Below are 11679 nucleotides of genomic sequence, written 5' to 3' on the forward strand. Positions count from 1 at the left end.
GAGGAAGAGTTGGTTAGAGAGGAGGGGTCAGTATGCTGTTTTCATCCATGTCATGACCACAGAGACGGAGGGTAGAGGGGTGGGTGGCTAAGTGGGGAGATGGGGGGTGGGGACTGGGGGGTGTTGATCCCTTCAAATGGATTTTTGACTTCATCATGGTAGATGGGTTTATCAGAGAATGTTGTTTCTTTTGAAACAGGTGAGTTTTAACTTCACTGAGAATGGAATTAAAGGATTGCATGAAAGAGATAGGATCTGTATAAGGGAGAGCATTTTGTCAGTATAAAAGGAGTAACCCCCTGCTTAGGGTTTTTTATAAAATAGCCATTCTTCTGTCTCAGTATCTGGTGGTTCTTAACCAGGGGTAGTACTGCTTTGCCCCAGGGTATGTGGACATGTGTGCTAAGGCTGGGGTAGGGGATGTTACTAGCACTTAGTAGGTGCAGGCCAGGCAGGGATGCTCCAGACCTTGCTGTGCAGTGGAGACAGCACTGCACAATGGATTGTCCTGCCTGAGATGCCAATAGCGCACTCGTTGAGAAACACCGGACTTCCCAATGACTTCAGTCATTTCTGTTCTACTTGTACAATTCTTGCCTTATCTTTTAACACCTGTACCACTAATTGAATGCTTTTATTTAAGTTTACTTTTTATTTTAAAACTTACTTTTCTCTTTTGTTTACTTTTTGGTCATTCTATATCTGCTTTTTTATTTACTTATCTTAATCCTTGCAGTCATGGGTTTGAAATGCTATTTATACTTTTCTAATTGTGTTAAAATAGATCCATGACTACTCTAATACAGAATGTTCCCCTCTGTACCCCTGGCATCACTTTGCCCACCACCAGTGGTGTGCACATCAAGCTTTGAGGAACAGTGGCCAGGCGGTCACAGTGGATTGATTTATAGCTCGACCTGATTTGATGTAGTATGTCCTTGGGAGTTGACACTACCGCCTCAGGACTCTCATTTTTAATTAACCTCATGTTCCGCAGAATTCATGAGCTGGAAGGCTCATGAGGATACTTTTCCAGATAGAGGTCAGACGACACAAACAGCTATTATTGTCTCTGTGTGTGTAAGATCTCCTTGGAAGGGCTTGATTTGTTCTTGGCTGGGTCGCGCTTATGTGCCAATTATCTTTGCTCAAGCCTGTGTCCGTAGATTGCTGGCCACCTCCCAGTTATATGGCAGTATGCACAAGGGATATGTGACCCTGAGAGTGTAGAGGAAGGAGAGCAAATACTGTCCTCACTTCCACATCATTGGCTCAAAGCATATGTTGCATTAATAGTTGGCCAGGAGTCAGAATGATGACAGAGTGTAACAGAATCACAGATGCTCCCGCCCCAACACCCAATGAACTTACCCAAAAAGCAGTTCACAACAAAAACATTCGCCAGCAACAACCCAACAGACAAGAAAACCAATCACAGCTTTGTGCTGTGCACTTTGACCAGTGGCAGGTAATGAAGGAAACCGTCCATCCTGACCCCTCAGGAGCAATGCCGGGAAAGGGAGGTGAGGGAACAGCATCCTGAGGATTCCCACTAACACAGATCAGTATGGGAAGAAGCTGCCTGAGAAGGTGAGTGGGTGGCCTTGGTGAATGTCAGGCAACAGCCTCAGCAGAGGCAGGAAGGCAACTCGGAGCAAGCCATCTCCCCAGTTACAGGAAAGAGATCACAGGAGTGAGTGCACCCTGGCAGAGCGGGCTCTGTTGTAAGACATTTAACTGGCTTCCAAAAGAGAGGGCAGTGCATAGGACCCCTGGCAAGGGCTGGCCTTGTGAGTCCTACTTCTCCTTCACGCCAGAGCACTGCATAGAAAGCCAAGCTAACCTCGGAGTGTAGCTCAGAGGGAGAAAGGCAACGGGACCCCTATGGAGTGAGCAGAGTGTCAAGGATGCATCAGCTTACTGTACAAGACCAAACAGAAGTTCTGGACAGAGATACTCATGTTAAGTATCAGCAAGATGAAACTAAATGTCATGAAAACTCTGCGAAAATGCTACAGCAGGGGAATGAAATATAGGAACACGGCTTGCAGAAAATAAACATGCAACCAATCTGGTCTGGGAGAAAACCCACAGTCCAAAGAAACTCAACCTCACAACTATTTCATGCTGTAGAAGAGCTCAGTATCAATCCAGTAGAAATAAAAACTCAATGTTATGATTAAACAACAAGATTCTTTTTTTATTTTTAATTATAAAATATAACATAAAACTTGCTATCTTTTTCCATTTTTAAGTGTACATTCATGTTGTTGTGCAATTAACCTCCAGAACTCTTTTAATCTTGCAAAACTGAAACTCTGTCCCTATTAAACACCAACTCCTCATTACACCTCCCCAAGCCCCTGGCAACCATCAATCTTTCCGTCCCACTGAATTTGACTATTCTAAGTACCTCATATGAATGGAATCATGGAATATTTGTCCCTTGCGTGACTGGTTTATTTCACTGAGGATAATGTCCTTAAGAATCATCCATTATGTAGCATGAGTCAGAATTTTTTTCCTTGTTTAGGTTGAATAATATTCTAATGTGTAACATACCACATTTTGTTTATCCATTCATACCTCGATAGACACTTGAGTTGCTTCTACTTTTGGCTGTTGTGAGCAATGCTGCTATGAACATGGATGTACAAATATCTCTTCAAGTAACTGCTTTCAGTTCTTTTGGGTAATATAATCCAGAAGTAGAATTGCTGGATCATAATTAAATTTTTAATTATTTGAAGAACTGCCATACTGTTTTCCATAGCAGCTGCACCATTTTACATTCCCACCAACAGTGCATAAGGATTGCAATTTCTCCACATTCTTACCAATACTTATTTTGTTTTGTTTTGTTTTTTGAGTAGCCATCCTCATGGGTGGCAGTAGAAAGGGTTTTTTAAAAGATAGATTGAAGAGCCAAGAAAAATTAAGAACAAAAATATGATATAAGATTTGAACCAGGAGGAAAAAAATACAGAATAGCCTTAACTGTCAGTCAAATGAATGGCATGAGGGAAAGGCATGAGATAATCACAGGAAAGGAGTTAAAACAGTAAGAGAGAAAATGATAGCCATGGAGGATAGGCAGAGCCCTCCAGTATAAGGAATAGAAATAAAGAATGCAAAGATATAACACAGGGAGATTTTTCTGAAAGGGAGGAAGAACTAAATCTTTGGTGAGAAGGCCATGCCACATACATGGAAAGGCTGATGAAGAGTGACCAAGATAAACCCTGGTCTAAAGCTTCAGTACTGTAAACTCCAGAGAGAAAAAGCAAATAATACAAAAAGGGGGATGTTCAAGTCAGTATCAGAATTCTCCATACCAGCATCCTCTGCCATAAAATATGAGCAAGTTCTACACATGTAAGAGGAATAAAAATATTTAAATAATATAAAATTATATTCATAATTCAGAATATAACAATATGACGTTATTTTTATAAATATTGTTATTGTTCAGCAGTGAAGGCAGTAAGCAGACAGTCTTGATCTGAAAGAACTCAAGAAGTATAGTAACCATGAACCTTTCTTGAAGAAAACCACCCGATGAAGAGATTCACCCAAATGACTCAAATCAAAATAACAGACTCAAAAGCCATGGTTAAAAAACAGTAACAACAACAAAAAACACTGGTGAACATTCAAACCATTAAAAATATAGTTTTAAGACTAAACAGCTGGGAGAAGATTATTGTTACAGAAGCATGTAAATGTTATGCATCCAACAGAAGAAAAATGATATAAGCAAAAAAATCTAGACGTATGAGGAAAAAGAGAGGAAATATAAAGTGTTCATTATAAAGCATCAGTGTGAAGACATGTAGTTTACCTCTTAAATTTTCATTAATTTTTTTCTCAGCATTAAATATTTTGTGTGTATGTGTTTTTTGTTTGTTTTTCTGTTTTGTTTTTTTAAGCATTTAATTGCAGGTCAGAAAGCCATTTAGGTTCACTTTGGCTGCTTTTTCTTCTGTTATATTCAAGCAAAATTAAGTTACTTTTATTAGAAAAAAAACTTGTTGTATTCTCCTTCTCACAGTATACACACTTAAAGAGATGTCCCGAATGATGTTCACAAACTGTCAGTAAGATGGTAGGATAGTGGATAATTTGTTTTCTTCTTTGTACTTTTTTGTGTTGTTTGAATTTTTTAAGATGAGCCCATATTTTTATAAAAGCTGTAAAAATGTCAGTGTTAATATAAAATAGTTTGGTCAGTAGTGTCATTATTCTAATTTGCTTCTTAGTCATTTAAAAAAAAGCAGTCTTGACAGACACCAGAGAGAGTCCTTGACAATATTTTTGCAACTCATGCCGAAGGTATTGGCAACTGCCTAGAGACCAAAGGCACATGCTGTGGAAAACATCAGCTATTCTAACAGGATGCTTTCTGCCTTCTCATTGAATTCATAAATCAAAACAGTGAGCTGGAGAGTGTGAAGTGGGATTGACCTGAATTTCTGTGATGCTGGTGACAGAAAGTGTAGTATAATGTGCTATCGTACTGAAGTCTGAGGTTCCAGTCCTGGCCTAACCCATCACCGGCATCATCATTTTGGGTGTTTGGAGTCCATCTCAACCTCTGCTCTTTGCTACAGTGACTGTCTCTTCCTTGAACCTGCCATGTCCCCCTGCCTCGGGGTCTTTTCATACACAGTTCTCACTGCACAGGGCACACCTCCTTTCCTTTCCCTTCACTGGGTTCCTTCTTACTCATGCTCGGGACTTAGCTTTAACCTCCTTCCTCTGGAAGGCCTTCTGTGTAACCAGTGGCACTTCTCAGCACATCTGTAGTCACTCGCTCAGTGTCAGACTTCCTCAGCAGACTGGCCTCGGGGAGATAGGGCTCCAGTTTAGGAAGTGCAAGGTCAGGTCCTCTCATTGCCCCTACACAGCACGTACTTCCTCTCCTTCTCTGGGCTCAGCCAGGATGGTTACTCTCCTCCTGTGACTTGTGCTGGGACAGTGAACTCTGCTCACCTCTCTTCCTGCTCCCTCATGGCCTCTAGGTTTTCTTTTTCTCAGGGGGCCTCTTAGCACCTGCTTCTGTTAGAAGCTGTCACTTTTTTTGGTGGTGTCCAAGTTTGTTAGGAAAGAGTGGCTGTTCTGTTCAGCCCCTTACCCTGTAGCACTAGCCATTCCTGCAGGAGAGAGTGTCACTCCTCCACCCACAGGCCAGTGCCAGAGGGAGGTGGACCCTGCAGGCATCCTTAGATTCTCCCAGAAGCCTTGGCTTGACCTCTCTAGTAAAAGAGATGGAGGTGAAAAAAGCATGTTACAAAGCAGTACCTGCAATGTAGTCCTAAATGTATGTTTTATGTATAAAAGACTGAAAAGAAATAGATCAGTGACCCAAGATGTGATCTACCCTGGAGAATTTTCTGTGTGCACTTGAGAAGAAAGTGTATTCTGCTGTTTTTGGATGGAATGTCCTATAAACCTCAATTAAGTCCATCTGGTCTAATGTGTCATTTAAAGCTTGTGTTTCCTTATTTATTTTCTGTTTGGATGGTCTATCCACTGGTGTAAGTGGGGTGTTAAAGTTGCCTACTATTACTGTGTTACTGTCAATTACCCCTTTTATGGCTGCAAACAGATGGAGAGTTATACCATGTTCTTGGATTGGAAAAACCAATATTGTGAAAACGACTATACTACACAAAACAATCTACAGATTCAATGCAATCCCTATCAAATTACCAATGGTGTTTTTCACAGAACTAGAACAAAAAATTTTACAATTTGTATGGAAACACAAAAGACCCCAAACAGCCAAAGCAATCTTGAGAAAGAAAAATGGAGCTGGAGGAATCAGGCTGTCTGACTTCAGACTATATTACAAAGCTACAGTAATCAAGACAGTATGGTACTGGCACAGAAACAGAAATACAGATCAATGGAACAGGATAGAAAGCCCAGAGATAAACCCATGCACATATGGTCACCTTATCTTTGACAAAGGAGGCAAGAATATACAATGGAGAAAAGACAGCCTCTTGAATAGTGGAGATGGGAAAACTGGAAAGCTACCTGTATAAGAATGAAATTAGAACACTCCCTAACACCATACACAAAAATAAACTGAAAATGGATCAAAGACCTAAATTAAGGCCAGACACTATAAAACTCTTAGAGGAAAACATAGGCAGAATACTCTATGACATAAATCGTAGCAAGATCCTTTTTGACCCACCTCCTAGAGTAATGGAAATAAAATAAAAAATAAACAAATGGGACCTAATGAAACTTCAAAGCTTTTGCACAGCAAAGGAAACCATAAACAAGACCAAAAGACAACCCTCAGAATGGCAGAAAATATTTGCAAACAAAGCAACTGACAAAGGATTAATCTCCAAAATATACAAGCACCTCATGCAGCACAATATCTAAAAAACAAAAACCCAATCCAAAAATGGGCAGAAGACCTAAATAGACATTTCTCCAAAGCAGACTTACAGATTGCCAACAAACACATGAAAAGGTGCTCAACATCACTAATCATTAGAGAAATGCACATCAAAACCACAATGAGGTATCACCTCACACCAGTCAGAATGGTCATCATCAAAAAATCTACAAATAATAAATGCTGGAGAGGGCGTGGAGAAAAGGGAACCCTTCTGCACTGTTGGTAGGAATGTAAATTGATATAGCCACTATGGAGAACAGTATGGAGGTTCCTTAAAAAACTAAAAATAGAATTACCGTATGACCCAGCAATCTCACTACTGGGCATATACCCTGTGAAACCCATAATTCAAAAAGAGTCATGTACCACAATGTTCATTGCAGCTCTGTTTACAATAGCCAGGACATGGAAGCAACCTAAGTGTCCATTGACAGATGAATGTTTAAAGAAGATGTGGCACATATATACAATGGAATACTATTCAGCCATAAAAAGAAACAAAACTGAGTTATTTGTAGTGAGGTATATGGACCTAGAGTCTGTTATACAGAGTCAAGTAAGACAGAAAGAGAAAAACAAATACTGTATGCTAACACACATGTATGGAATCTAAAAAAATGATACTGATGAACCTAGTGGCAGGACAGGAATACAGACGCAGATGTAGAGAACAGACTTGAGGACACAGGGCGGGAAGGGGAAGCTGGGAAGAAGTGAGAGAGTAGCATTGACACATATATACTACCAAATGTAAAATAGATAGCTAGTGGGAAGCAGCTGCATAGCACAGGGAGATCAGCTCGGTGCTGTGTGACCACCTAGAGGGGTGGGATAGGGAGGGTGGGAGGGAGACACAAGAGGGAGGAGATATGGGGATATATGTATGCATATAGCTGATTCACTTTGTTATACAGCAGAAAATAACACACCATTGTGAATCAGTTATATTCCAATAAAGATATTAAAAAAAAGGAAATAAATCAAATTATTATGAATGGGTTTCTCTGATGGAATTTCAAGTTATTTTTATTTTCTTGTTTTCAAATTTTCTGTCGTAAACATTTCCAAAGATGCTGGGTGGTACTTCTTAAGCCCCTATGTATGGCTCTGTACTGAGTAGCCGCCATGAAGACTAGGAGAAGTTGGCCCCTGCCATTTGGAAGTGTGTGTCATTCTGCCACGTTTTTAATTTCTGCCCCTGTCTGATGTGTTTGCTCGCTCTCTTCACCCTCGTGTCTTTCTCCTCCCCAGATGACCGGTTGGCTGGAATCCCCCCCCACATCCTCCACAGCTCCCCTTCCGACCAGCAGATCAACCAGCTGGCCCAGAGGCTGGGCCCTGAGTGGGAGCCTGTGGTGCTGTCTCTGGGGCTGTCCCAGACTGACATCTACCGCTGTAAGGCCAACCATCCCCACAATGTTCAGTCCCAGATGGTGGAGGCCTTGGTTCGCTGGAGGCAGCGCTTCGGGAAGCAGGCCACCTTCCAGAGCCTGCTCAGGGGCCTCCAGGCCGTGGACGTGGACCCCTCGGCGCTCCAGCACATGTTGGGATGATGGCGCCCTGTCAGCACCTGGGGAGTCCATCCCCTAGTCTCGTGTGCCGAATCCTGACTCTCACCCAGTGCAGGTAGATTTGGGGGGGCTGGTTGGTTGGTTTTAGTGATTTCTTAGATGAAAGCAGATAATGGGATTTCCACTTGACATTACTTGAAAGGTGGGATGACTTAGTTGATCTCCCACGGTGATTTGACAATTCATTGTTTCTCATTGCTCGGAGATCACATTATTTGAATTGTGCAGGTTTTAATTGTGTGGTTGCCATTTAATAGACTGGTAGATCCTAGTGGCTCCAAAAAATACAGGTTATAAAGCAGAAACTAACACACCATTGTAAAGCAATTCTGCTCCAATAAAGATGTAAAAAAAAAAAAAAAAATACAGGTGTTCCATATATAAAACATCCACTTTTATGTTGCCTGGGAACTGAACTGTGGACTTAGCTATCAATCATGATGTTAATAATAAAAATTGAATTACTGTATGTAATGTGGCCCTCTCATGAGAAAGTATTGCTTGTGTTTTTTTTCTTTCATTCTTGTGTTGCATACATTAAGGGTGTAAAACTACAGTAGTCCTTTCTTTGGAACAGAATAGTAACAGCGAAATGGTTACTTTCTCTAGTCAAGATAAATCGCTCAGGCAGGGTGTCTGCATTAAATTTAAGACACTGAAGCTCCCTGCAAAAACCAGTTCAAGTGCCAGCATGCATACCTGAGCCCTTTATCTTTAAAAGATTTGCTTAAGAAAATCCCGCGCCCTTTATTTAAAGGACTGGGGGTTGGGGGGCAGTGTGGTCTTTCCGTTGAAGTCTTGATGGTTGAAGTGTTGTGCTCCTAAGGACTGTGATTTAGTTTTCTGACTTTTTACTAATAACACATGGTATTTGTCAAATGCTTTACTGTTTTCAAGGCTTTTCACCCATGTGATCTCATATGGACCTCACAAAAAGCCTATGAAGTAGTTAGGTGAGAGAGGTGAGCCCCGTCCTGTATCAAGATGAAGCGATTTGCCTGGGGCGGATTAGTGAGCGTGTGTCTTTGCAGCACTGGTCCTGTGTGCCCTTTCCAGCTGCTCCATCCTGCTCCATCCTCTCTCTCACATGCTCTGGAAGAAGCTTGCTGCCCTCCTCCTGCTAGCAGCATCTCCTCAGACAAGTTACTACACTTCTCTAAGCCTCAGTTTCCTCATTTGTAGAGTGAGGCAATGATTGTCCCCACCTCCAAGATTTTTGTGATGATTAAAGGAATAACATCTGCCACAGGCTCATCTAGTGCCTGGCCCATCACCAGCTCTTGGGAAATGGTAGCTGTTAATTCGCTGCTGTGGCTGAACACGGATGCAGTTCCCAGACCAAGTTGAACAGTGGCTAAAGCTGAGGGTACTGTAGGAGGAAGTGCTATTACCACGTTTCTTGCTAAGCTTTAAAATGTGATATGGCTTTATTAATGCTACAGTGGGTCCAATCAAGAGAGACACAGGTGAACATTCCCAATCTGTGATCCATCCTTCTGAATAATTAGAGAATCTATTTCCTAATACTAACTTAACTCAGAATTTTTCAAAGGGAAAAAAATTCTGAGGGCAAGCATATACAGTGCTGAGGTTGGACAGAAAGTGGGTGCTCAAAATGGTGACAGTCGTGAGTTAATTACATCCTTTCAGATGTCTAGTAACCATATTCCCTTTCCTAAAAAGAATCGGTTATTTTACGGTTCAACAAACAGTTCAGAAGGATGGTCCACTGGCCTTATCAGCTCTAATTTTCCATTTTGTAGTCCAGCCATTAATTCATTATCTTGTGAAATCCTCACACTTTTGGCCCCATCACTGTACCCTGTGACAGACTGTTCTTCCACGGCATCTTCAATAACTGCTTGTCAATTTGAACCTTGGACTTGTTAGGTCGCTATTCGTCCCCCTGGGTTTGCTAACAGAGAGGAGCTTTTGTTTTCACCACATGTATGGATGAGCGAGTATAACTGGGCTTGACTGCATCTGACTGGATGGCATTTTAGGAGTGGGTCTGATGACTACCCAGGGCATTCCTGCCATTTGTAGGGCATCTGTTATGCACAGGTACCTTTGTGCTCTGTCAGCAGTGAAGGACAATTTGTGAAGAACTTGCCATGATGGGCTGATGGGGTTATTAGGGAGCGCTGACTTGTTGCCCTCAATGAGCAGGGCATCTCCACCATCAACTAGCAGCTGCAGCTCTTTGGGCCTGCTCATGCCCTTGCAGAAGATTTGCAGAATGCAAGAACCGAACAGCAAATCACTGCCTAATTTCTACCTCTTACTGAGAAGAGTGATGCTACATGGCATCTGCCTACCTCCCAAGAGAATCTAATAGGTGATTGCCTGCAAGGAGTCCATGTGTTTTTGCACGGAAGAAGGTTCTACAATCCTAGAGATTGCCTACTCCCAATAAAATTCTTAATGAGTACAGTGAGGTGGTAGAGCATTTGTAGGTGCTGACAAAAGAAAATGATTAAAAAGTCTAACTCCACTTTCGTTTGGTGTGTGTGTGTGTGTGTGTGCGTGTGTGTGTGCGCACACATGCACGTGCGTGAGTATGCCCCGTAACTTTTTAAAAGCTGTAACTTCTATGAAATTTTCTCAGTACTAAAATAGTACATCTTTTTTATAGCAATGAAAAAATACCAATGAGCAAGAAAAAAAAAAAAAGAATTGCTCCCACTCCCATCTTCCGAAGATAACTACTTTTACAGCCCAGTTTTGGTCTATGTCCTCCAGTTCCTTTCCCATGCCTGCATATTCTCTCTGTAATAAAAACAGGATTGTATCGTACATGGTGTTTTACAGTTGGCTTCTTTTATTTAACATATAACTGTCTTTCCATGTCATTAAAGATTTTTCTATACCTTTCAACATCCTCTGTGATTTTCAACATCCTCTGTGTTCGGAGCACACTTTAAAATCCTATAATTTTTAGCAGCATATTTGAAGAAATTAAAAGAGACTAGCTATTAAGTATAACAATGTCTTTTTGCTGTCAAAACATCCAGCATAATCCCACTGTTTGCTTTGTCCCCCTTTAGAGCCCTGTTGTTACTTGAGTAGAGCTATTGACTGTCCCCACTGTGCATTCTTACATCCTCAAAAAGCAAAGTTGAACACATTCCCATAAATGTTTGGGGCTTTATTCTAAGTTTTTAATCTCTTTCTTACAGCAAGATGCCTTCTCCACTGTGGCATGTGATCCACTCAGCTCCGTGTTCTCTTCCTACAAGTATGTGTTCTGGGGGACAGTAATATTGTGCGTCGATCCGAATTTGGTGGGACGCCATATTTGATCTGTGTGCAGCCGCTGGTCTACACCATCATTTTTAGTAGTGGCATACTTTCCAGTATATGCACGTACCATGACTTGCAGATCACTTTCCTCTTATGTTAGATGAATCTTTAAATGGTTTTTCCTTTGTCGCTATTACAAACAGTAATGCAAGGAAAGTCCTTGTTAAATCTTTACATTCCACCAGAGGTTACAAAGGCAACTGAGGCAGTAGAATGGGTCTGTCTTCATCCCTTTCTCTGAGGAATTCCTCAGAAGTGGTAGTTTGAGAAAGAGACTTCCCTCATTCAGTTATTCAGCAGGCACTTATCAGGAAGCTCCTGTGAGCCAGTTACTCTTCTAAGTGGCGAGGCAAAAAGATGACCGATACACCACAGTCCCGGTCC

General features: G+C 41.5%; 1 protein-coding gene across 2 annotated transcripts in view; it reads left to right on the forward strand.

Moving 5' to 3' along the window:
• CRADD (CARD and death domain containing adaptor protein) overlaps positions 1-11188 on the forward strand; it is a 191002-nt gene extending 179814 nt beyond the window's left edge. The window contains exons 3-4 of one of the 2 annotated variants that reach the window (XR_014326594.1): positions 7673-8047; positions 11172-11188. Coding sequence is in view for 1 of the 2 variants with exons in the window: in XM_082850187.1 (XP_082706313.1) it covers positions 7673-7974 (302 nt within the window). In the remaining variant the exon portion in view is untranslated. Of the gene's footprint in view, positions 1-7672; positions 8454-11171 lie in introns of those variants that run through there. The other variant, XM_082850187.1, reaches the window with a different exon arrangement.
• The last annotated feature ends 491 nt before the right edge of the window (positions 11189-11679 follow it).

This window comes from Leucopleurus acutus (assembly GCF_964270905.1).
Source record: "Leucopleurus acutus genome assembly, chromosome: 11".
Taxonomy (NCBI): Eukaryota; Metazoa; Chordata; class Mammalia; order Artiodactyla; family Delphinidae; genus Leucopleurus; species Leucopleurus acutus.